This window comes from Abramis brama (assembly GCF_963993115.1).
Source record: "Abramis brama genome assembly, chromosome: 14".
NCBI classification, from domain to species: domain Eukaryota; kingdom Metazoa; phylum Chordata; class Actinopteri; order Cypriniformes; family Leuciscidae; genus Abramis; species Abramis brama.
The window spans coordinates 7,257,280-7,283,506 of record NC_139976.1 but is presented as its reverse complement, the minus strand read 5'-3'; the positions used below and the strand labels follow the sequence as shown (position 1 = coordinate 7,283,506).

At 41.7% G+C, this 26,227-nt stretch overlaps 1 protein-coding gene across 1 annotated transcript in view; it reads left to right on the top strand.

Moving 5' to 3' along the window:
- The window catches only part of LOC311096293 (IgGFc-binding protein-like), a gene marked incomplete at its 5' end in the record, with an annotated part of 35,766 nt that overhangs the window by 9,196 nt on the left and 343 nt on the right, over positions 1-26,227 (top strand). Inside the window, 50 exons of the mRNA XM_084135359.1 lie at positions 300-578; positions 774-869; positions 952-1,105; positions 1,318-1,571; positions 1,664-1,810; positions 1,898-2,477; positions 2,566-3,149; positions 3,264-3,828; positions 3,932-4,530; positions 4,668-5,223; positions 5,341-5,537; positions 5,699-5,834; positions 5,942-5,989; positions 6,837-6,896; positions 7,009-7,130; positions 10,072-10,350; positions 10,546-10,641; positions 10,728-10,881; positions 11,094-11,347; positions 11,437-11,583; positions 11,671-12,250; positions 12,339-12,922; positions 13,037-13,601; positions 13,705-14,303; positions 14,441-14,996; positions 15,114-15,310; positions 15,472-15,607; positions 15,715-15,762; positions 16,610-16,657; positions 16,777-16,898; positions 17,843-18,121; positions 18,317-18,412; positions 18,499-18,652; positions 18,870-19,123; positions 19,213-19,359; positions 19,447-20,026; positions 20,115-20,698; positions 20,813-21,377; positions 21,494-22,098; positions 22,230-22,785; positions 22,903-23,099; positions 23,248-23,383; positions 23,693-23,740; positions 23,932-23,979; positions 24,298-24,408; positions 24,505-24,689; positions 24,811-24,965; positions 25,059-25,304; positions 25,539-25,701; positions 25,969-26,071. Coding sequence (XP_083991485.1) covers positions 300-578; positions 774-869; positions 952-1,105; positions 1,318-1,571; positions 1,664-1,810; positions 1,898-2,477; positions 2,566-3,149; positions 3,264-3,828; positions 3,932-4,530; positions 4,668-5,223; positions 5,341-5,537; positions 5,699-5,834; positions 5,942-5,989; positions 6,837-6,896; positions 7,009-7,130; positions 10,072-10,350; positions 10,546-10,641; positions 10,728-10,881; positions 11,094-11,347; positions 11,437-11,583; positions 11,671-12,250; positions 12,339-12,922; positions 13,037-13,601; positions 13,705-14,303; positions 14,441-14,996; positions 15,114-15,310; positions 15,472-15,607; positions 15,715-15,762; positions 16,610-16,657; positions 16,777-16,898; positions 17,843-18,121; positions 18,317-18,412; positions 18,499-18,652; positions 18,870-19,123; positions 19,213-19,359; positions 19,447-20,026; positions 20,115-20,698; positions 20,813-21,377; positions 21,494-22,098; positions 22,230-22,785; positions 22,903-23,099; positions 23,248-23,383; positions 23,693-23,740; positions 23,932-23,979; positions 24,298-24,408; positions 24,505-24,689; positions 24,811-24,965; positions 25,059-25,304; positions 25,539-25,701; positions 25,969-26,071 — 13,954 coding nt within the window. The remainder of the gene's footprint in view (positions 1-299; positions 579-773; positions 870-951; positions 1,106-1,317; positions 1,572-1,663; positions 1,811-1,897; positions 2,478-2,565; positions 3,150-3,263; positions 3,829-3,931; positions 4,531-4,667; positions 5,224-5,340; positions 5,538-5,698; positions 5,835-5,941; positions 5,990-6,836; positions 6,897-7,008; positions 7,131-10,071; positions 10,351-10,545; positions 10,642-10,727; positions 10,882-11,093; positions 11,348-11,436; positions 11,584-11,670; positions 12,251-12,338; positions 12,923-13,036; positions 13,602-13,704; positions 14,304-14,440; positions 14,997-15,113; positions 15,311-15,471; positions 15,608-15,714; positions 15,763-16,609; positions 16,658-16,776; positions 16,899-17,842; positions 18,122-18,316; positions 18,413-18,498; positions 18,653-18,869; positions 19,124-19,212; positions 19,360-19,446; positions 20,027-20,114; positions 20,699-20,812; positions 21,378-21,493; positions 22,099-22,229; positions 22,786-22,902; positions 23,100-23,247; positions 23,384-23,692; positions 23,741-23,931; positions 23,980-24,297; positions 24,409-24,504; positions 24,690-24,810; positions 24,966-25,058; positions 25,305-25,538; positions 25,702-25,968; positions 26,072-26,227) is intronic.

Sequence of the window (26,227 nt, the reverse complement as noted above, 5' to 3'; positions counted from 1 at the left end):
TGGCTTCATCACTCTGTTTCCTCTCCACCAATAAGCTGGTTTGTGGTGGGCGTTCTGGCGCAACATGGCTGCCGTTGCATCATCCAGGTGGATGCTGCACATTGGTGGTGGTTGAGGAGATTCCCCCTTCCACCTTCCAAGAGCTTTGAGTGCTGAGAAAAGCGCTATATAAATGTAACGAATTATTAACTCTTAATTGACCTGTTTCTTTGGTAGTTTGGAGTAAATGTTCAATCATGACTGGATTTTAAATATTTTAAAAGAAAGTGTGTATGAAAAGAAATCTTTATCTCTTTCAGGTCAACAACAATGGACACCTGACTTTTGATGGGCCATTTCACAGCTACATTCCATACCAATTCCCAGGTTATAGTGGAAGAGATATCATCGCTCCATTCTGGACAGATATTGACAATCGTGGCAATGGTGTAATTTCGCATCGTCAGTACACCTCTGGCAGTGTCCTTACAGAGGCCACACAAGACATTAACCAATACTTCCCTGACCTGAGCTTCTCTGCTACTTGGGTCTTTGTTGCAACATGGGACAGAGTTGCATATTTCCCTCTATTAGGAACAGTAAGAAACCAATTTTATAAATTCTTTCTGTTCTTGTTCAGTGACAAATTTAAGAAATCAAAATGATTGAACATCATGAAGCAAAGTTGCTACACAGTTGCTACCCACTACCAGGTCTATTTTTTGTGACATTCAGAAAACGTTTTTTTTTTTTTTTTTGGTCAGCACTTTATTTTTATTGTTGTCTCTTTTCAGGAAACATCTTTCCAAGTGGTTTTGATTTCAGATGGCCATTTATCATTTGTTTTAATCAATTACGGAACAATTGCGCCAACTCAACGAAATGTACAGGTGTGCACATGGTAAATAAAAAATAGAGATCTAGGAGACAATTTAAATAAGATGCTGAAAGCTTTGTCCTAATTTTTCACAGGCTGGTTATGACACCATCAACTCAAGATACCATTTCTCAATTCCTGGATCATTCTCTAATAACATCACATACTTAACATACAGCAGTAATGTAAATTTGTTAGGCAGATGGGCCTTCAGAACAGATCATGGATCACGGGGTTGTCAATTTAATGGTAATGTTTTTTGTTTTTGTTTTTTTTCTCCCATTGATGTGATCCTAGACTAAATAAATTATTTGGTATTTGCAGGAATCATTCAGTTACCAATTTAAACAGTATTGTACATTACTGGTGAATCAAGAAGTCTTAGAAAAGTTTTTATATATTCATTCCCTAAGCATCCAGTAATTTTGAGTTAAAAGCCTTGTGAAACTGTTATGCTGTAGGTATTCCAGTGCAGCTTGGGGACTCTTTCTGGAGTGATGCCACCTGTCAGCAGAGATGTACCTGTACAGGAAGTGGCCTCCAGTGTAGCCAGGAGCCCTGCAGTTATTCCCAAGCCTGTCGTCCAGCTGCCTTCCAATACTCTTGCCAGAACATTCAACGGCAAACCTGTACCATCTCCGGTGACCCTCACTACTATACCTTTGATAATCAGGTTTTTCACTTTCAAGGGACCTGCACTTATGTTCTATCTGAGGTTAGTCTTTTTTTTGTATCTCTATACATTATATGGCTTTCTGTCTATTGTATAATAGGTATGAATCAATCTGTAAACCTTGAATATTTTAGGCTTGTGGCGACGGTTTGCCGTACTATCGCATTGAGGGCAAAAATGAGCATCGGGGCAGCACACATGTGTCATGGACACGGATGGTCAGAGTGTTTGTCTATGATGAAGTAATTGAACTGGTCAAAGATCACTATTATGAAGCGAGGGTTAGTATGACTATATTGCTTGAATTTTCACTTGAATGTGACCTTCTATCCATATTGCTAATATCCTCTATTTCCAAAATTGTCTAGGTTAATGGAAGCTTTGCAGCAACACCCTTTGCCCTCCACAATGGCTCCATCCAGGTCTATCAGTCAGGTTTTTCTTTGGCCATCAGCACAGACTTTGGTCTAGTTGTTTCATATGATGCATACAGCTACGTCCGCATATCTGTACCTTATGACTACTTTAATGCCACCTGCGGCCTGTGTGGGAACTTTAACCTGCGCCCTGAAGATGACTTCCATTCACCCAGTGGGGAGATCTTGAGCTCAGATTTGGACTTTGCCAACAGTTGGAAAGTGCAAAGTGACATAGATCCTGAATGTCATAATGTCAGGTGCACAGGTCTGGCTTGTGCTGTTTGTACTACTGACGAAATGAGTGTTTACAGTGACACCAACCACTGTGGAATCTTAGGTGATGTTGTCGGCCCATTCGCCTCTTGCCACTCTGTGCATGTGCCACAGACCTATATAGAAAACTGTGTCTATGACGTTTGCTTGGGAGGAGGGTACCAGCCCATTCTGTGCCAGGCTCTCAATGTGTATGCTACTCAGTGTCAACAGCAGGGTGTACACCTTGGGCAATGGAGACAGCAGGGCTTTTGTGGTAGGCATCTTGTTGAGATGAATGATTTGTCTAAATAAAAGATTACAGGAGCTGATTTGTATTCTTTATTCTTTTCCGCCATTTCCAGAGATTCAATGCCCTCAACACAGTCATTTTGAGCCTCAAGGAACAGGCTGCCCTGCAACGTGCAGTAATCCATCTGCCCCAATGAACTGTCCCTTGCCCAATCAGGAGAGCTGCATATGTGATCCTGGATACATCCTCAGTGCTGGAGAGTGTGTGCCTGAAGCAAACTGTGGCTGCACCTTCGAGGGCTTCTATTACACTGAAGGACAGTCAGTGGTGTTGGACGGTGACTGTGGGAGACGGTGTGTATGCAGCGGCATGTCAATGATCTGTCATCAGCACCATTGTGGTCCAGAAGAGGTTTGTGGAGTCCATGATGGGGTGAGAGGCTGCAGACCCATTGGTTATGCTACCTGTTCAGTTGAAAACCTAGGGTCATATCATACCTTCGATGGACAAAGTTTCAGATACCACGGAGCTTGTGGATTGACCCTTGTTAGAGTGATGGGGCCATCCCCCCTACCGCACTTTGTGTTGACAGTGGAGAAAGTACCCAGAGGTCTTCATGACTTTGCCAGGTTCCTGAAGTTTGAGGCAGAAGGAATACAGGTCGCCATTGAAATGGGAGAGGGCAGCAATGTAAAGGTTAGGCAAAAATATCAAGTCACTAAACTTTTTCTTAGTAAAAGAGCATAATTGCATTATTTTCCAAATTCATATGCTAAACGGAGACGTTTATCTGTTTATCATTCTCTCCAGGTGGATGGACAGATGGTTGGTCTGCCTGTCACTGTTAGCTCTGGTCAAATCCGCATCTATCACAGTAGTGTGAGGGGTTTTGTTTTGGAAACAAACTTTGGGGTGACCGTGAGAGCTGACTGGCCACACATTGTCCGAGTCACAGCACCGAGCACATACAACGGTACACTTGGGGGTCTGTGTGGGAACTTGAACGGAGACATTGCTGATGAGTTTTACACTCCAGATGCTGTCCTTTTGAATGACACCCAGCTGTTTGCGGACAGCTGGCGTGATGGATCCCTATCAGCCCACTGTGAGGACCCACCTGACATCTGGGAACCAGGACATTATCAGAACAGCAGCCATTTCAATGAACAATGTGGTATCATGGCTATGGATGATGGACCATTTGCTGAGTGCAGCAGAACACTAGATCCTCAGCAACGGATAGCAGATTGCGTTAAGTTTCTGGAGCAGACACAAGGTGCCAGAGAGGCCTTATGTGAGGCTCTGCGAGGTTACACGCTGCTTTGCCAACAGAATGGCATTGCAGTTGAAGAGTGGAGAAGTTTCACCCACTGCGGTAAGCATCTAGTGTTGCACCTGCTTACCTAAAACTTAAATTCATGAAGCACCAATGTGCTTAACATTTCTTACATTGTTTTTCTGTCATTGTTTTCAACCAGAATCCACCTGTCCGGCAAATACCCATTATGAAGTTTGCGGCACGTCCTGTCCTGCATCCTGCCCGAGCCTCTCGTTTCCATTTCAATGCACCTTGCAGTGCCAGGAGGGATGCCAATGTAATGATGGAAATGTGTTAAATGGAGATCGCTGTGTGCCCCCCATGGGTTGTGGTTGCCACTACTCTGGGCGTTATCGGCAGGCTGGAGAGAGGTTCTGGCATGGTGAAGAGTGCCAGTTTTTGTGTGTTTGTGATGGAATCACTGGAAATGTCCATTGCACGCCATCTTCTTGCAGCGAAGAAGAGGTCTGCCATGTGTTGGGTGGCGAGTACGGCTGCCATCCTCGTCCACATGCTCGTTGCTCTGCTTCGGGTGACCCCCACTACATGTCATTTGATGGATCCTTCTTTGACTTCCAGGGCACATGCCGCTATGTGCTAGCCACAGTCTGTAATGACACTATTGGGCTTCCGCATTTCCAGGTGGATGCAAGGAACGAGGCGTGGCATGGACTCCTGGTGGCGATTACTGTTGAAGTTTTTGTCAATGTCTCTGGGCATCTTGTGCACATGTCACGGGACATGAATGGTCATTCTACCATTGAGGTAATCAAGCATTGCTCTTTGTAATTTCCCTTGATAGACAAAAACAGTGATTAATGACAGGCTTGTGTATGAGGCCATGATCTACAGCAGACATTCTTAGAACACTTTGCTGATATTTTCCTTTCAATCAGGTTGATGGAGAGACCAGAAACCTCCCCATCCTGCTTGATTCTGGTCAGATGTCTGTCTACTCCAGTGGACAGTACGTATTTGTATCAACCGACTTTGGTTTCAGCGTGAGTTATGGTGGATCCTGGGCAGTGAACATCATTGTACCAGTAGAGTACAGTGGGGTTACATGTGGCCTCTGTGGCAACTTCAACGGCCAGAGGAACGATGACTTCATGATGCCTTCAGGTGCTCTCGATCGTTCAGCAGACCAGTTTGGGGCAAGTTGGAAGGTTGAGGACGAGCTTCCATGCAATGATGGGTGTGGAAACAATTGTCCTTTGTGTCAGGATCAGACAACTTCCCGTTCCCTGTGTGACATCATCAGGTCCAGTGAGGGTCCATTTAGCTTCTGTCATGTTTATGTGGATCCTGAAGCCTACTTTAATGACTGTGTTTTTGATGTGTGCCTTTCTGGAAACCGTAATGATGTCCTATGCCACTCGATCCAAACCTATGCGAGTGCCTGTCAATCTAACAATGCCGTTATCTACCCCTGGAGAGAAAGCACATCCTGTGGTGAGTGAGATAATTTTAGGTTATTTCCATTAGTGTGTGTCATTAGCTTGTATTGTGAACAAATGGTATACATGAGACGTGTTTGAAGCCTATACATTTTGTTTGTTACGTTTCCAGTCATGACCTGCTCAGAGAACAGCCACTATGAGTTGTGTGGCACAGACTGTGGTCACACTTGCGCCAGTAGCATTGATTCTAGTTGTGAGCACACATGCTCAGAGGGATGCTTCTGTGATGATGGATTGGTGAGGAGTGGAGGACACTGTGTACCAGTGGAGCAATGTGGCTGCCTTTATGACGGATTCTACTTTAATGTGAGAATTTAAAAACTCTTTTAACAAAGCTTTATTAGATCTCACTGGATATTGAAAAGCAGAGCCTTGTATGTAGTGTTACTGCAAAAACAACTCTTCAAACATACATGTTCTCCTTTCTTGAAATGTAAAGTTCATTGTTTTGTGGTATGTTTTCATAGGTTGGCGAACAGTTCTGGGATCTAGAATGTTCTCATCTCTGTGAGTGTTTTGCTCCAAATGATATGCGCTGCTTTGCTTCATCTTGCCGACCGACTATGGAGTGTATGGTCAGAGGTGGACGTCGGGGCTGCTATGGTCAGTGCACATCTGTGATATCGGTCATATTAAGTTGTGTTAATTACATCAGCATTTGCCATTAGGTAGTTGATCACAATCTTTTTCATGGAAACTCCTCTTTACAGAAGAGAGCACCACATATATGACCACCACCAGATCAAGTCTTCCCTCAGGTATGTTTGTAAAAATTTAGGAAAAACAAAACAAACCATAAATTCAAAGAAATCATGTAATATATGATAGCAGTGATTATATTTGAGTTTTTTTTACTCATAAATTCTGACAGGTCTATTTGATCCATTTGGTGCTTGATTTGTTATTTATTATAAAACAATCTGTATAATTCTTTCAGGACAGGTATACCATGAGCTTTTGAGTTTTTTTTTTTTAAACAGTGGTAGAGTATATGGTACTTATAAAGCCATTAGTTGCTGTAATGTCAACTTCTATTTAGTGTTAATTCCGGATAAAGAACTACACTACCCATAATCCTTAAAAGAAAACTCTACAAATCAAAAGATCAAAGCAAACAAATCAGGGTGAAAGAGATGTGCAGTGATTGCTCACCCCATGCAGCATTGTGAAATCGAGTGCTTTCATTTTCCAACTTTTTATATATTTGTGTGTAGATTATTCGTTTTCAATCTATTTAAAATTCATAGTTTTTATACTTATAAACACTGACGTTTCTTGAATAGTTATATAATTGTCATTTGCAATGCCTTCTGGGACTGTAGTAAATTTCATCATGAAAGATGTATAGTGCACATTCTTGTACTCTTGTCTTTCCCAGATTTTCACATACCCTTTTTCAGTCAAAGTTTGTAATGTTGTGATTTGTCTCAGAGAAGTTTGACTTTGTTCAGGAGTCTTTATTGAAGAACTCTTTCCAAACCTTATGGAGAAATTAAATAGAAAAAATAATTTGGGGAGTAAGGGTGCAAGGGACGATCATTGTTGTGCTCTATAGAGATGTCAGAGTTGGCATGTAATGTGGAAAACATCTTTTTTTCTCTACAGAACAGAGCACCACATACCCAACCACCACCAGATCAAGCATTCCCCCAGGTATTTTTGAAAGAATTTGAAGAAGAAGAAAAAAAAAAAAAAAAGAAAAAAAAACAGTAGATGCAAAGGTGAAGTAATTTGATGTGATATAATTTTTTATTTATTTTTTCATAAATTCCCACAGCTGTGTTTTATCCATTTGGAGCTGGTGACACAGAGAATGATCGCTCTGATGATGGGAGTTCATCTGTGATCTACCTTCTGCAACAGTTCATATATTTTGGACAAACATATAGCCGAATATATGTAAGTCCGTGTAAGATGCCAGCTTTTTTCATTTGTGATTATGGACTCAATATGGAGGTCACGTGTGAGGAAAATAGCATTCATTGCATTCCTTCTTTCTGTTACTAATGACTTCTGAATGCTCAATTTGATTTATTTATTTTATTTTATTTATTTTCATTTTTACATGTAAAAACATAATAATTATATATTTAATTATTTCTTTTTTTTTCTTTTCTTTTTTTATTACATTTTTACTATTTAATTATTATTTCTAATCTTAGTCTATTTGTTACTCTTTATTGACCTGCCAGCAGCCATATCACCTTGTAGCCCTAGACTGTTGCCCACTGAAGCTAAGCAGGGTTGAGGCTGGTTAGTACCTGGATGGGAGACCTCCTGAGAAAACCAGGTTGCTGCTGGAAGAGGTGTTAGTGAGGCCAGTAGGGGGTGCTCACCCTGTGGTCTGTGTGGGTCCTAATGCCCCAGTATAGTGACACTATACTGTCAAAAAAAGCACCGTCCTTCGGATGAGACGTTAAACCGAGGTCGTGACTCTCTGTGGTCATTAAAAATCCCAGATGTCCTTCGAAAAAGAGTAGGGGTGTAACATCCTGGCCAAATTTGCCCATTGGCCTGCAGGGACGGACTGGGGCTAAAAAACAGCCCTGGACTTTTGTCCCAAATAGGCCCATCATCCGGCCATTGGCCTCTAGCTGTGTGCGACAGACACTAGCCAGGCTGTCCTGAAACTATGCCACAATATACTGTAGCCTATCAGACAAGATATTCACAGCAAGTAACATCTCAAAACAATGATGATTATTGGGGTTGTGTTTATTAATGAAGCCTCAGCCTTCAAATAAAAACAAAAAATGTACAATGCCATAAAATACAAATAATGAAATGTCACTGGCTACAGAAACCCCAAACACATACTTGTAATTATAAAACATATAGTTACTATATACCAGGGGTCTCCAACCTTTTTGTGTGCGAGGGCTACCTCAAGGGATAAAATAATCTAGAAGGGATTTTTGTTTGTTATACTCAAAAATATTTATTATACACATATAACATGGTGGTGCTTTTTTACTTTTCACCATCATATGCGAAATAATAAAATAGCTTGATATTCTGGTTTAGACTTACAAGCGTTTGAGAAAAAAAAATCAACAATTCCTGAAAAAATATGAAAGTATTTACTGATTTTTTTTTTTTGTTGATTTTCTATAAACCTATTGTATGTGTTATCAAAAACAGTAGCCCAAACATTTAGTATAAATATAAATGCAAAAATAAATAAATAAACTGCCATAACTTCTAAACAAAAACATTACTGCATAACATTTAATACATTTATACTATATAAATATAACAGCATTTTTAATATGAATATATACAGGCACATTTCTGCCAAAAAAAAAAGAAGTTTGTTTTACTAAAGTTAATTCATAAGTTGTGGAGTGAAATGTCTTCTAACTGGTTTGTTCTCAGAACAATGTTTCGCCTGTTTTTTGCGTCAATATGTTGAGAATATCAGCGCTGTTTCATCTGGCTTTTAACAAGCTTAAATCACAGTCATCTGTGGGTTTATAATAGAGATAGAGAATTCTGCGCTGAATTGAAATGGTCCTCAGTGGATCGCGCAGCTCTGTGTAATAATGTTCGCGTGATCGAGATCAGCCCGCACAACTGCTTTGGCCGCGATCGCTGTTTTTTGGGCGGAGATGATAATGCTATGCGCTGCTCAGATCAAACAACTTTTGTTCCGCTTTTTTAGCGTTTGCCATTTGATGTTTCTCATACGCAACGCAAATGACAGGGTATAATTAAAGAGAGTTGGGTAATTTTGTAGAGGCAAATGTTGCAAATGTTTAGTTGCACCGGCACGAAAAAAGGTCGCAAAATGATACCATAGTCGAGGTCTGGAGCCCAGATTTACAGTGGATTGCTATTGGCCAGTTGGGGCTATAATATAGAATGTGTTTAGCGGGCAACTCACAGGCATCATGTCGGAGACCACTGCTATATAGCCTATAACTTAACTATTCAAATATAATGTAAGCAAATTTAAAAGTGCAGTATAGGTAGCCTAAAGGCCTCATTATACTTCTGCGTCGGACCTACGCCGGAGCCTATATGCCGTAGGCAACGTGTTGGTTTTAATTTATACTTCTGCATTGTTGTCCGCGTTGACTCGCACCTAGGGAGCATGTGAAACCCCGAGGGAGGGGTTCTGGCAGACCAGTCACAGTGCTTGCGTCCGTGTAGAATTGACGCGTTGTTACATTTTTGGAGAGGTGCACGTCAGAGTACACCGAAGGGTACGCGCGCTACACACAGCCTACGACGTAGCTACGGCAGCAGTTCGCCGCAGAAGTATAAATAGGCCTTAAGCCTTTTAACTAACTTTCTGTCAGTGGCTAGTAGGCCGCCTCTTCTTCCTCAGTTGTTTTTTTTTTTACACGTAGCATATAAGTGATCGTATTAGTGCCCCTGCTGTTGGCTGTTCATATTGCTTTATTACACTTTTTTTGTGCCGATCCGACGGCCCTCGGTTGGACGGCCGTTCTGGACTTTTCCAGAGCGCACAGATTGTCAGTCCGTCCCTGTTGGCCTCTATCCATCATGGCCCCCTAATCATCCCCATATATATTGATTGGCTTCATCACTCTGTTTCCTCTCCACCAATAAGCTGGTTTGTGGTGGGCGTTCTGGCACAATATGGCTGCCGTTGCATCATCCAGGTGGATGCTGCACATTGGTGGTGGTTGAGGAGATTCCCTCTTCCACCTTCCAAGAGCTTTGAGTGCTGAGAAAAGCGCTATATAAATGTAACGAATTATTAACTCTTAATTGACCTGTTTCTTTGGTAGTTTGGAGTAAATGTTCAATCATGACTGGATTTTAAATATTTTAAAAGAAAGTGTGTATGAAAAGAAATCTTTATCTCTTTCAGGTCAACAACAATGGACACCTGACTTTTGATGGGCCATTTCACAGCTACATTCCATACCAATTCCCAGGTTATAGTGGAAGAGATATCATCGCTCCATTCTGGACAGATATTGACAATCGTGGCAATGGTGTAATTTCGCATCGTCAGTACACCTCTGGCAGTGTCCTTACAGAGGCCACACAAGACATTAACCAATACTTCCCTGACCTGAGCTTCTCTGCTACTTGGGTCTTTGTTGCAACATGGGACAGAGTTGCATATTTCCCTCTATTAGGAACAGTAAGAGACCAATTTTATAAATTCTTTCTGTTCTTGTTCAGTGACAAATTTAAGAAATCAAAATGATTGAACATCATGAAGCAAAGTTGCTACACAGTTGCTACCCACTACCGGGTCTATTTTTTGTGACATTCAGAAAACGTTTTTTTTTTTTTTTTTGGTCAGCACTTTATTTTTATTGTTGTCTCTTTTCAGGAAACATCTTTCCAAGTGGTTTTGATTTCAGATGGCCATTTCTCATTTGTTTTAATCAATTACGGAACAATTGCGCCAACTCAACGAAATGTACAGGTGTGCACAACATGGTAAATAAAAAAATAGAGATCTAGGAGACAATTTAAATAAGATGCTGAAAGCTTTGTCCTAATTTTTCACAGGCTGGTTATGACACAATCAACTCAAGATACCATTTCTCAATTCCTGGATCATTCTCTAATAACATCACATACTTAACATACAGCAGTAATGTAAATATGTCAGGCAGATGGGCCTTCAGAACAGATCATGGATCACGGGGTTGTCAATTTAATGGTAATGTTTTTTGTTTTTGTTTTTTTCCTCCCATTGATGTGATCCTAGACTAAATAAATTATTTGGTATTTGCAGGAATCATTCAGTTACCAATTTAAACAGTATTGTACATTACTGGTGAATCAAGAAGTCTTAGAAAAGTTTTTATATATTTATTCCCTAAGCATCCAGTAATTTTGAGTTAAAAGCCTTGTGAAACTGTTATGCTGTAGGTATTCCAGTGCAGCTTGGGGACTCTTTCTGGAGTGATGCCACCTGTCAGCAGAGATGTACCTGTACAGGAAGTGGCCTCCAGTGTAGCCAGGAGCCCTGCAGTTATTCCCAAGCCTGCCGTCCAGCTGCCTTCCAATACTCTTGCCAGAACATTCAACGGCAAACCTGTACCATCTCCGGTGACCCTCACTACTATACCTTTGATAATCAGGTTTTTCACTTTCAAGGGACCTGCACTTATGTTCTATCTGAGGTTAGTCTTTTTCTATCTCTATACATTATATGGCTTTCTGTCTGTTGTATAATAGGTATGAATCAATCTGTAAACCTTGAATATTTTAGGCTTGTGGCGACGGTTTGCCGTACTATCGCATTGAGGGCAAAAATGAGCATCGGGGCAGCACACATGTGTCATGGACACGGATGGTCAGAGTGTTTGTCTATGATGAAGTAATTGAACTGGTCAAAGATCACTATTATGAAGCGAGGGTTAGTATGACTATATTGCTTGAATTTTCACTTGAATGTGACCTTCTATCCATATTGCTAATATCCTCTATTTCCAAAATTGTCTAGGTTAATGGAAGCTTTGCAGCAACACCCTTTGCCCTCCACAATGGCTCCATCCAGGTCTATCAGTCAGGTTTTTCTTTGGCCATCAGCACAGACTTTGGTCTAGTTGTTTCATATGATGCATACAGCTACGTCCGCATATCTGTACCTTATGACTACTTTAACGCCACCTGCGGCCTGTGCGGGAACTTTAACCTGCGCCCTGAAGATGACTTCCATTCACCCAGTGGGGAGATCTTGAGCTCAGATGTGGACTTTGCCAACAGTTGGAAAGTGCAAAGTGACATAGATCCTGAATGTCATAATGTCAGGTGCACAGGTCTGGCTTGTGCTGTTTGTACTACTGACGAAATGAGTGTTTACAGTGACACCAACCACTGTGGAATCTTAGGTGATGTTGTCGGCCCATTCGCCTCTTGCCACTCTGTGCATGTGCCACAGACCTATATAGAAAACTGTGTCTATGACGTTTGCTTGGGAGGAGGGTACCAGCCCATTCTGTGCCAGGCTCTCAATGTGTATGCTACTCAGTGTCAACAGCAGGGTGTACACCTTGGGCAGTGGAGACAGCAGGGCTTTTGTGGTAGGCATCTTGTTGAGATGAATGATTTGTCTAAATAAAAGATTACAGGAACTGATTTGTATTCTTTATTCTCTTCCGCCATTTCCAGAGATTCAATGCCCTCAACACAGTCATTTTGAGCCTCAAGGAACAGGCTGCCCTGCAACGTGCAGTAATCCATCTGCCCCAATGAACTGTCCCTTGCCCAATCAGGAGAGCTGCATATGTGATCCTGGATACATCCTCAGTGCTGGAGAGTGTGTGCCTGAAGCAAACTGTGGCTGCACCTTCGAGGGCTTCTATTACACTGAAGGACAGTCAGTGGTGTTGGACGGTGACTGTGGGAGACGGTGTGTATGCAGCGGCATGTCAATGATCTGTCATCAGCACCATTGTGGTCCAGAAGAGGTTTGTGGAGTCCATGATGGGGTGAGAGGCTGCAGACCCATTGGTTATGCTACCTGTTCAGTTGAAAACCTAGGGTCATATCATACCTTCGATGGACAAAGTTTCAGATACCACGGAGCTTGTGGATTGACCCTTGTTAGAGTGATGGGGCCATCCCCCCTACCGCACTTTGTGTTGACAGTGGAGAAAGTACCCAGAGGTCTTCATGACTTTGCCAGGTTCCTGAAGTTTGAGGCAGAAGGAATACAGGTCGCCATTGAAATGGGAGAGGGCAGCAATGTAAAGGTTAGGCAAAAATATCAAGTCACTAAACTTTTTCTTAGTAAAAGAGCATAATTGCATTATTTTCCAAATTCATATGCTAAACGGAGACGTTTATCTGTTTATCATTCTCTCCAGGTGGATGGACAGATGGTTGGTCTGCCTGTCACTGTTAGCTCTGGACAAATCCGCATCTATCACAGTAGTGTGAGGGGTTTTGTTTTGGAAACAAATTTTGGGGTGACCGTGAGAGCTGACTGGCCACACATTGTCCGAGTCACAGCACCGAGCACATACAACGGTACACTTGGGGGTCTGTGTGGGAACTTGAACGGAGACATTGCTGATGAGTTTTACACTCCAGATGCTGTCCTTTTGAATGACACCCAGCTGTTTGCGGACAGCTGGCGTGATGGATCCCTTTCAGCCCACTGTGAGGACCCACCTGACATCTGGGAACCAGGACATTATCAGAACAGCAGCCATTTCAATGAACAATGTGGTATCATGGCTATGGATGATGGACCATTTGCTGAGTGCAGCAGAACACTAGATCCTCAGCAACGGATAGCAGATTGCGTTAAGTTTCTGGAGCAGACACAAGGTGCCAGAGAGGCCTTATGTGAGGCTCTGCGAGGTTACACGCTGCTTTGCCAACAGAATGGCATTGCAGTTGAAGAGTGGAGAAGTTTCACCCACTGCGGTAAGCATCTAGTGTTGCACCTGCTTACCTAAAGCTTAAATTCATGAAGCACCAATGTGCTTAACATTTCTGTCATTGTTTCTCTGTCATTGTTTTCAACCAGAATCCACCTGTCCAGCAAATACCCATTATGAAGTTTGTGGCACGTCCTGTCCTGCATCCTGCCCCAGCCTCTCGTTTCCATTTCAATGCACCTTGCAGTGCCAGGAGGGATGCCAATGTAATGATGGAAATGTGTTAAATGGAGATCGCTGTGTGCCCCCCACGGGTTGTGGTTGCCACTACTCTGGGCGTTATCGGCAGGCTGGAGAGAGGTTCTGGCATGGTGAAGAGTGCCAGTTTTTGTGTGTTTGTGATGGAATCACTGGAAATGTCCATTGCACGCCATCTTCTTGCAGCGAAGAAGAAGTCTGCCATGTGTTGAGTGGCGAGTACGGCTGCCATCCTCGTCCACATGCTCGTTGCTCTGCTTCGGGTGACCCCCACTACATGTCATTTGATGGATCCTTCTTTGACTTCCAGGGCACATGCCGCTATGTGCTAGCCACAGTCTGTAATGACTCTATTGGGCTTCCGCATTTCCAGGTGGATGCAAGGAACGAGGCGTGGCATGGACTCCTGGTGGCGATTACTGTTGAAGTTTTTGTCAATGTCTCTGGGCATCTTGTGCACATGTCACGGGACATGAATGGTCATTCTACCATTGAGGTAATCAAGCATTGCTCTTTGTAATTTCCCTTGATAGACAAAAACAGTGATTAATGACAGGCTTGTGTATGAGGCCATGATCTACAGCAGACATTCTTAGAACACCTTGCTGATATTTTCCTTTCAATCAGGTTGATGGAGAGACCAGAAACCTCCCCATCCTGCTTGATTCTGGTCAGATGTCTGTCTACTCCAGTGGACAGTATGTATTTGTATCAACCGACTTTGGTTTCAGCGTGAGTTATGGTGGATCCTGGGCAGTGAACATCATTGTACCAGTAGAGTACAGTGGGGTTACATGTGGCCTCTGTGGCAACTTCAACGGCCAGAGGAACGATGACTTCATGATGCCTTCAGGTGCTCTCGATCGTTCAGCAGACCAGTTTGGGGCAAGTTGGAAGGTTGAGGACGAGCTTCCATGCAATGATGGGTGTGGAAACAATTGTCCTTTGTGTCAGGATCAGACAACTTCCCGTTCCCTGTGCGACATCATCAGGTCCAGTGAGGGTCCATTTAGCTTCTGTCATGTTTATGTGGATCCTGAAGCCTACTTTAATGACTGTGTTTTCGATGTGTGCCTTTCTGGAAACCGTAATGATGTCCTATGCCGCTCGATCCAAACCTATGCGAGTGCCTGTCAATCTAACAACGCCGTTATCTACCCCTGGAGAGAAAGCACATCCTGTGGTGAGTGAGATAATTTTAGGTTATTTCCATTAGTGTGTGTCATTAGCTTGTATTGTGAACAAATGGTATACATGAGACGTGTTTGAAGCCTATACATTTTGTTTGTTATGTTTCCAGTCATGACCTGCTCAGAGAACAGCCACTATGAGTTGTGTGGCACAGACTGTGGTCACACTTGCGCCAGTAGCATTGATTCTAGTTGTGAGCACACATGCTCAGAGGGATGCTTCTGTGATGATGGATTGGTGAGGAGTGGAGGACACTGTGTACCAGTGGAGCAATGTGGCTGCCTTTATGACGGATTCTACTTTAATGTGAGAATTTAAAAACTCTTTTAACAAAGCTTTATTAGATCTCACCGGATATTGAAAAGCAGAGCCTTGTATGTAGTGTTACTGCAAAAAACACTCTTCAAACATACATGTCCTCCCTTTTTGAAATGTAAAGTTCATCGTTTTGTGGTATGTTTTCATAGGTTGGCGAACAGTTCTGGGATCTAGAATGTTCTCATCTCTGTGAGTGTTTTGCTCCAAATGATATGCGCTGCTCTGCTTCATCTTGCCGGCCGACTATGGAGTGTATGGTCAGAGGTGGACGTCGGGGCTGCTATGGTCAGTGCACATTTGTGATATCACTCATATTAAGTTGTGTTAATTACATCAGCATTTGCCATTAGGTAGTTGATCACAATCTTTTTCATGGAAACTCCTCTTTACAGAAGAAAGCACCACATATATGACCACCACCAGATCAAGTCTTCCCTCAGGTATGTTTGTAAAAATTTAGGAAAAACAAAACAAACCATAAATTCAAAGAAATCATGTAATATATGATAGCAGTGATTATATTTGAGTTTTTTTTACTCATAAATTCTGACAGGTCTATTTGATCCATTTGGTGCTTGATTTGTTATTTATTATAAAACAATCTGTATAATTCTTTCAGGACAGGTATACCATGAGCTTTTGAGTTTTTTTTTTTTTTAAACAGTGGTAGAGTTTATGGTACTTATAAAGCCATCAGTTGCTGTAATGTCAACTCCTATTTAGTGTTAATTCCGGATAAAGAACTACACTACCCATAATCCTTAAAAGAAAACTCTACAAATCAAAAGATCAAAGCAAACGAATCAGGGTGAAAGAGATGTGCAGTGATTGCTCACCCCATGCAGCTTTGTGAAATCGAGTGCTTCCATTTTCCAACTTTTTATATATTTGTGTGTAGATTATTAGTTTTCAATCTATTTAAAATTCATAGTTTTTATACTTATAACCACTGACGTTTCTTGAATAGTTATATAATTGTCATTTGCAATGCCTTCTGGGACTGTAGTAAATTTCAGCATGAAAGATGTATAGTGCACATTCTTGTACTCTTGTCTTTCCCAGATTTTCACATACCCTTTTTCAGTCAAAGTTTGTAATGTTGTGATTTGTCTCAGAGAAGTTTGACTTTGTTCAGGAGTCTTTATTGAAGAACTCTTTCCAAACCTTATGGAGAAATTAAATAGAAACAATAATTTGGGGAGTAAGGATGCAAGGGATGATCATTGTTGTGTTCTATAGAGATGTCAGAGTTGGCATGTAATGTGGAAAACATCTTTTTCTCTACAGAACAGAGCACCACATACCCAACCACCACCAGATCAAGCATTCCCCCAGGTATTTTTGAAAGAATTTGAAGAAGAAGAAAAAAAAGACAGTAAATGCAAAGGTGAAGTAATTTGATGTGATATAAATTTTTTTTTTCATTTTTTTTTTTTTTTCATAAATTCCCACAGCTGTGTTTTATCCATTTGGAGCTGGTGACACAGAGAATGATCGCGCTGATGATGGGAGTTCATCTGTGATCTACCTTCTGCAACAGTTCATATATTTTGGACAAGCATATAGCCGAATATATGTAAGTCCGTGTAAGATGCCAGCTTTTTTCATTTGTGATTATGGACTCAATATGGAGGTCACGTGTGAGGAAAATACCATTCATTGCATTCCTTCTTTCTGTTACTAATGACTTCTGAATGCTCAATTTGATTTATTTATTTTATTTAATTTATTATCATTTTTACATGTAAAAACATAATAATTATATATTTAATTATTTCTTTTTTTTCTTTTCTTTTTTTATAAAATTTTTACTATTTAATTATTATTTCTAATCTTAGTCTATTTGCTACTCTTTATTGACCTGCCAGCAGCCTTATCACCTTGTAGCCCTAGACTGTTGCCCACTGAAGCTAAGCAGGGTTGAGCCTGGTTAGTACCTGGATGGGAGACCTCCTGAGAAAACCAGGTTGCTGCTGGAAGAGGTGTTAGTGAGGCCAGTAGGGGGTGCTCACCCTGTGGTCTGTGTGGGTCCTAATGCCCCAGTATAGTGACACTATACTGTCAAAAAAAGCACCGTCCTTCAGATGAGACGTTAAACTGAGGTCCTGACTCTCTCTGGTCATTAAAAATCCCAGATGTCCTTCGAAAAAGAGTCATCCTGGCCAGATTTGCCCATTGGCCTCTATCCATCGTGGCCCCCTAATCATCCCCATATATACTGATTGGCTTCATCACTCTGTTTCCTCTCCACCAATAAGCTGGTTTGTGGTGGGCGTTCTGGCACAATATGGCTGCCGTTGCATCATCCAGGTGGATGCTGCACATTGGTGGTGGTTGAGGAGATTCCCTCTTCCACCTTCCAAGAGCTTTGAGTGCTGAGAAAAGCTATATAAATGTAACGAATTATTAACTCTTAATTGACCTGTTTCTTTGGTAGTTTGGAGTAAATGTTCAATCATGACTGGATTTTAAATATTTTAAAAGAGAGTGTGTATGAAAAGAAATCTTTATCTCTTTCAGGTCAACAACAATGGACACCTGACTTTTGATGGGCCATTTCACAGCTACATTCCATACCAATTCCCAGGTTATAGTGGAAGAGATATCATCGCTCCATTCTGGACAGATATTGACAATCGTGGCAATGGTGTAATTTCGCATCGTCAGTACACCTCTGGCAGTGTCCTTACAGAGGCCACACAAGACATTAACCAATACTTCCCTGACCTGAGCTTCTCTGCTACTTGGGTCTTTGTTGCAACATGGGACAGAGTTGCATATTTCCCTCTATTAGGAACAGTAAGAAACCAATTTTATAAATTCTTTCTGTTCTTGTTCAGTGACAAATTTAAGAAATCAAAATGATTGAACATCATGAAGCAAAGTTGCTACACAGTTGCTACCCACTACCAGGTCTATTTTTTGTGACATTCAGAAAACGTTTTTTTTTTTTTTTTTGGTCAGCACTTTATTTTTATTGTTGTCTCTTTTCAGGAAACATCTTTCCAAGTGGTTTTGATTTCAGATGGCCATTTCTCATTTGTTTTAATCAATTACGGAACAATTGCGCCAACTCAACGAAATGTACAGGTGTGCACAACATGGTAAATAAAAAAATAGAGATCTAGGAGACAATTTAAATAAGATGCTGAAAGCTTTGTCCTAATTTTTCACAGGCTGGTTATGACACCATCAACTCAAGATACCATTTCTCAATTCCTGGATCATTCTCTAATAACATCACATACTTAACATACAGCAGTAATGTAAATATGTCAGGCAGATGGGCCTTCAGAACAGATCATGGATCACGGGGTTGTCAATTTAATGGTAATGTTTTTTTTGTTTGTTTTTTTTTCTCCCATTGATGTGATCCTAGACTAAATAAATTATTTGGTATTTGCAGGAATCATTCAGTTTCCAATTTAAACAGTATTGTACATTACTGGTGAATCAAGAAGTCTTAGAAAAGTTTTTATATATTTATTTATTCCCTAAGCATCCAGTAATTTTGAGTTAAAAGCCTTGTGAAACTGTTATGCTGTAGGTATTCCAGTGCAGCTTGGGGACTCTTTCTGGAGTGATGCCACCTGTCAGCAGAGATGTACCTGTACAGGAAGTGGCCTCCAGTGTAGCCAGGAGCCCTGCAGTTATTCCCAAGCCTGCCGTCCAGCTGCCTTCCAATACTCTTGCCAGAACATTCAACGGCAAACCTGTACCATCTCCGGTGACCCTCACTACTATACCTTTGATAATCAGGTTTTTCACTTTCAAGGGACCTGCACTTATGTTCTATCTGAGGTTAGTCTTTTTCTATCTCTATACATTATATGGCTTTCTGTCTATTGTATAATAGGTATGAATCAATCTGTAAACCTTGAATATTTTAGGCTTGTGGCGACGGTTTGCCGTACTATCGCATTGAGGGCAAAAATGAGCATCGGGGCAGCACACATGTGTCATGGACACGGATGGTCAGAGTGTTTGTCTATGATGAAGTAATTGAACTGGTCAAAGATCACTATTATGAAGCGAGGGTTAGTATGACTATATTGCTTGAATTTTCACTTGAATGTGACCTTCTATCCATATTGCTAATATCCTCTATTTCCAAAATTGTCTAGGTTAATGGAAGCTTTGCAGCAACACCCTTTGCCCTCCACAATGGCTCCATCCAGGTCTATCAGTCAGGTTTTTCTTTGGCCATCAGCACAGACTTTGGTCTAGTTGTTTCATATGATGCATACAGCTACGTCCGCATCTCTGTACCTTATGACTACTTTAACGCCACCTGCGGTCTGTGCGGGAACTTTAACCTGCGCCCTGAAGATGACTTCCATTCACCCAGTGGGGAGATCTTGAGCTCAGATGTGGACTTTGCCAACAGTTGGAAAGTGCAAAGTGACATAGATCCTGAATGTCATAATGTCAGGTGCACAGGTCTGGCTTGTGCTGTTTGTACTACTGACGAAATGAGTGTTTACAGTGACACCAACCACTGTGGAATCTTAGGTGATGTTGTCGGCCCATTCGCCTCTTGCCACCCTGTGCATGTGCCACAGACCTATATAGAAAACTGTGTCTATGACGTTTGCTTGGGAGGAGGGTACCAGCCCATTCTGTGCCAGGCTCTCAATGTGTATGCTACTCAGTGTCAACAGCAGGGTGTACACCTTGGGCAGTGGAGACAGCAGGGCTTTTGTGGTAGGCATCTTGTTGAGATGAATGATTTGTCTAAATAAAAGATTACAGGAACTGATTTGTATTCTTTATTCTCTTCCGCCATTTCCAGAGATTCAATGCCCTCAACACAGTCATTTTGAGCCTCAAGGAACAGGCTGCCCTGCAACGTGCAGTAATCCATCTGCCCCAATGAACTGTCCCTTGCCCAATCAGGAGAGCTGCATATGTGATCCTGGATACATCCTCAGTGCTGGAGAGTGTGTGCCTGAAGCAAACTGTGGCTGCACCTTCGAGGGCTTCTATTACACTGAAGGACAGTCAGTGGTGTTGGACGGTGACTGTGGGAGACGGTGTGTATGCAGCGGCATGTCAATGATCTGTCATCAGCACCATTGTGGTCCAGAAGAGGTTTGTGGAGTCCATGACGGTGTGAGAGGCTGCAGACCCATTGGTTATGCTACCTGTTCAGTTGAAAACCTAGGGTCATATCATACCTTCGATGGACAAAGTTTCAGATACCACGGAGCTTGTGGATTGACCCTTGTTAGAGTGATGGGGCCATCCCCCCTACCGCACTTTGTGTTGACAGTGGAGAAAGTACCCAGAGGACTTCACGACTTTGCCAGGTTCCTGAAGTTTGAGGCAGAAGGAATACAGGTCGCCATTGAAATGGGAGAGGGCAGCAATGTAAAGGTTAGGCAAAAATATCAAGTCACTAAACTTTTTCTTAGTAAAAGAGCATAATTGCATTATTTTCCAAATTCATAGGCTAAACAGAGACGTTTATCTGTTTATCATTCTCTTCAGGTGGATGGACAGATGGTTGGTCTGCCTGTCACTGTTAGCTCTGGTCAAATCCGCATCTATCACAGTAGTGTGAGGGGTTTTGTTTTGGAAACAAACTTTGGGGTGACCGTGAGAGCTGACTGGCCACACATTGTCCGAGTCACAGCACCGAGCACATACAACGGTACACTTGGGGGTCTGTGTGGGAACTTGAACGGAGACATTGCTGATGAGTTTTACACTCCAGATGCTGTCCTTTTGAATGACACCCAGCTGTTTGCGGACAGCTGGCGTGATGGATCCCTATCAGCCCACTGTGAGGACCCACCTGACATCTGGGAACCAGGACATTATCAGAACAGCAGCCATTTCAATGAACAATGTGGTATCATGGCTATGGATGATGGACCATTTGCTGAGTGCAGCAGAACACTAGATCCTCAGCAACGGATAGCAGATTGCGTTAAGTTTCTGGAGCAGACACAAGGTGCCAGAGAGGCCTTATGTGAGGCTCTGCGAGGTTACACGCTGCTTTGCCAACAGAATGGCATTGCAGTTGAAGAGTGGAGAAGTTTCACCCACTGCGGTAAGCATCTAGTGTTGCACCTGCTTACCTAAAACTTAAATTCATGAAGCACCAATGTGCTTAACATTGTTATTTCTATATACTGTCATTGTTTTTCTGTCATTGTTTTCAACCAGAATCCACCTGTCCAGCAAATACCCATTATGAAGTTTGTGGCACGTCCTGTCCTGCATCCTGCCCCAGCCTCTCGTTTCCATTTCAATGCACCTTGCAGTGCCAGGAGGGATGCCAATGTAATGATGGAAATGTGTTAAATGGAGATCGCTGTGTGCCCCCCACGGGTTGTGGTTGCCACTACTCTGGGCGTTATCGGCAGGCTGGAGAGAGGTTCTGGCATGGTGAAGAGTGCCAGTTTTTGTGTGTTTGTGATGGAATCACTGGAAATGTCCATTGCACGCCATCTTCTTGCAGCGAAGAAGAGGTCTGCCATGTGTTGAGTGGCGAGTACGGCTGCCATCCTCGTCCACATGCTCGTTGCTCTGCTTCGGGTGACCCCCACTACATGTCATTTGATGGATCCTTCTTTGACTTCCAGGGCACATGCCGCTATGTGCTAGCCACAGTCTGTAATGACTCTATTGGGCTTCCGCATTTCCAGGTGGATGCAAGGAACGAGGCGTGGCATGGACTCCTGGTGGCGATTACTGTTGAAGTTTTTGTCAATGTCTCTGGGCATCTTGTGCACATGTCACGGGACATGAATGGTCATTCTACCATTGAGGTAATCAAGCATTGCTCTTTGTAATTTCCCTTGATAGACAAAAACAGTGATTAATGACAGGCTTGTGTATGAGGCCATGATCTACAGCAGACATTCTTAGAACACCTTGCTGATATTTTCCTTTCAATCAGGTTGATGGAGAGACCAGAAACCTCCCCATCCTGCTTGATTCTGGTCAGATGTCTGTCTACTCCAGTGGACAGTATGTATTTGTATCAACCGACTTTGGTTTCAGCGTGAGTTATGGTGGATCCTGGGCAGTGAACATCATTGTACCAGTAGAGTACAGTGGGGTTACATGTGGCCTCTGTGGCAACTTCAACGGCCAGAGGAACGATGACTTCATGATGCCTTCAGGTGCTCTCGATCGTTCAGCAGACCAGTTTGGGGCAAGTTGGAAGGTTGAGGACGAGCTGCCATGCAATGATGGGTGTGGAAACAATTGTCCTTTGTGTCAGGATCAGACAACTTCCCGTTCCCTGTGCGACATCATCAGGTCCAGTGAGGGTCCATTTAGCTTCTGTCATGTTTATGTGGATCCTGAAGCCTACTTTAATGACTGTGTTTTCGATGTGTGCCTTTCTGGAAACCGTAATGATGTCCTATGCCACTCGATCCAAACCTATGCGAGTGCCTGTCAATCTAACAATGCCGTTATCTACCCCTGGAGAGAAAGCACATCCTGTGGTGAGTGAGATAATTTTAGGTTATTTCCATTAGTGTGTGTCATTAGCTTGTATTGTGAACAAATGGTATACATGAGACGTGTTTGAAGCCTATACATTTTGTTTGTTACGTTTCCAGTCATGACCTGCTCAGAGAACAGCCACTATGAGTTGTGTGGCACAGACTGTGGTCACACTTGCGCCAGTAGCATTGATTCTAGTTGTGAGCACACATGCTCAGAGGGATGCTTCTGTGATGATGGATTGGTGAGGAGTGGAGGACACTGTGTACCAGTGGAGCAATGTGGCTGCCTTTATGACGGATTCTACTTTAATGTGAGAATTTAAAAACTCTTTTAACAAAGCTTTATTAGATCTCACCGGATATTGAAAAGCAGAGCCTTGCATGTTACATGTTCTTCAAACATACATGTCCTCCCTTCTTGAAATGTAAAGTTCATAGTTTTGTGATATGTTTTCATAGGTTGGCGAACAGTTCTGGGATCTAGAATGTTCTCATCTCTGTGAGTGTTTTGCTCCAAATGATATGCGCTGCTCTGCTTCATCTTGCCGACCGACTATGGAGTGTACGGTCAGAGGTGGACGTCGTGGCTGCTATGGTCAGTGCACTGCACATCTGTGATATCGCTCATATTAACTTTTCTGAGTTGCATTATCTTTGCATTTATTTACCAAGAATTTGTCTGCTAGTGTTGTTTTTGTCATTATGAGAAAAAAAAAAAAAAATAAATAAAAAAATAAAATATATATATATATATATATATATATATATATATATATATATATATATATATATATATAAAATCACTTTCAGGACCAAGGCCACTGAAACAGTGGATGATCACTCTTTACTAGGCATAAGTTGGTAAAAAAAAATATTATTATTTGTTTGTTTTTTTTCTGCACAGAAGAGAGCACCACACACATGACCACATTCAGATCAAGCCGTCCCTCAGGTATTTTCATATACTTCTTGTATTTTCTACATATCAGAGGTGGTTGCCTTGGTTTAGAGCTTGGTTGAAGACCTTTTTCAAAACCCAATGCAGATAATGAATAGGAAAAGTACCTTGAGAACTAAGGCTGCTGAAAAAGTGGATGATCACTGTTGTGCACTCAAGGCATTGTTTTGTCTTTCCCTTTACAGACGAGAGCACCACACAGATGACCACCACTGGATCAAGCCTTCCCTCAGGTATATTTGAAACATAAAAAAAAATAAAAAATAAAAAAAACAATGAATGCAAAGATGATGTCATGTGAACTGATATCAGTGATTTGATTTTTTGATTTTTTTTCATAAATTGCCAAAGGTATGTTTTATCATTTGTGTGTGTGTGTGTGTGTTATCTTTACAGTTAGACCAGTAAAAAAAGTCTTAATGTTGAATGTTTTATTGCAATTATTTCTATTTTTAGGAAGATGGAAGAAGAAAGATGTTATGTAATCAATATGTGTTTTATATATGCCCCAGTTATTGTCACAAATCCTGTGGTTCTCCTCTGTTTGTCAGACCGCTGTTCTAAGCTCAACTGCACTGAGGATGAACGCTGTGAAGAGAAACATGGTGTTTATGGCTGTTTCTGCAAGGAGAACCATCACAGATCTCAGCGTGGATCCTTTGGTTGGACTCATTCAGCATTTCAAATATACGTTCATTATTGATTGCATTTTTGTTTTTTTATCACTGTTGATATTCTCTTGAATATTTTTCTCTCAGATTTCTCTGAAACCTGTGAAAGCAGCTCTGGCTCCATGTCTCTGTCTCGCTGTCAGCTTTTTGAGGCTGGTTTTCCTTCTGAAATCTTACACCTCAATGACCCCAACTGCAGAGGAACAGTCCGGAATGGCAGAGTGGAGTTCTATTTTGACAACAATGACCACATCTGTGGTACAAGTCTTGTGGTAGGAATCATTGCATACATGCTCAAATTATCAAAAGAACAACAAATCCTTTTTACACTTATTTTATAATTCTTTAAAAAGTTCCTTAATATACAAATGTTGAAATAATATGTGCCTACAGGCCAATGGCACCCACTTCATCTATGAGAACTTTATTGTGGGAGAGCCTGACACAGTTGGACATCTCATCAGCAGGAAGAGAATTCTGAAGCTTCCTTTCAGCTGTGTGTACTTACAAACCCAAACACTCTCCATGGACATCAACCCTCTGGAGAGGTGGGATGCACTAAATTCAGCCAACTTACTGACTAACTATTTAAACTATTCTTATTTGTAGTTGACACATCTTGTGTAAAATTATTTCAACAGCATTATGCACAGGATCCTTCCTGCGGGTCAAGGGACATATCAGGTCAGGATGATTCCCTATCAGGATGCTGAATTCACCCGTCCCTTCACTGGTAGTGTGAACGCGGAGCTGGACAAGAATATTTTTGTAGAAGTTCGTGTTGATGGAGTTGACAGCCATCAGTTTGCCTCAGTGATAGACAAATGTTGGGCTACACCTGTGAATGATCCTCATTACTCTCTCCACTGGGACCTCATCGTTGGCATGTAAGTCAATTTGTTTGTTTGATAGTTTATCTTCCTTAGCACTTATTATTTGTATTTTGCCAGAAAAAAATGCCATTCATTACTCTTAAAAATACTTGGGATCCAAAAAAAACCAAAAAAAAAAAAAACACAATGACATTTTTACTTACTCTCTTGCCATTCCAAACCTTATCAAACCTAGCCATTTTTTATTATCTTTTTAATATCGTTATTATACTGTCCCAAAATGCTCAGGTGTCCCAATCCAGAGGACAATACAGTGGACTTGCTGCAGAATGGTGTTTCCACATCCAGTCGTTTCTCCTTTGAGATGTTTATCTTCACTGCAAACTCCACAAAGGTTTACCTGCACTGCGCTATTCACCTTTGCCTTCTGAAAGACAATCACTGCTCAGTGGTGAGTTTACGAATTCATAAGTATTTTCAGATTTCACTTATGGACATGGATATAGTTGTTGATATTTGTAAATCTATCAAGTTTCTTTAAGTAAAAGGTAAATACACAGAAAAGCATACATTTGAGCTCCAGTCAATGAAGAAACATGCCAATTGTATACAGCAGTAACAACATCTACCAGTAGAGGGCCTTACAGGGCCATGCTAACCAGCAAAACCTTGACCCCTTGGTTGACACAACTTGGTTTTCTTTTCATCTGTATTTTAGCACTGTGACTCTGAACACCACCATAGAGAGGGCAGATCTGTGGACTTCCATGACAGTGCTTCCATATCTATGGGTCCATTGATGTGGTCTGACAGTAACAAAGGTGACTTATAAAACAAGAAAAAAAAATATATTGTTCATATTTGAATATCAAATGAGCAAGAGTGGTGTAGTTCTGCACTGATCTGGAACACAGTGGACGCAGAGGAATGATACAAACAATAAAACATCTCTCAGTGCTGTTAACTGAAACATCAGT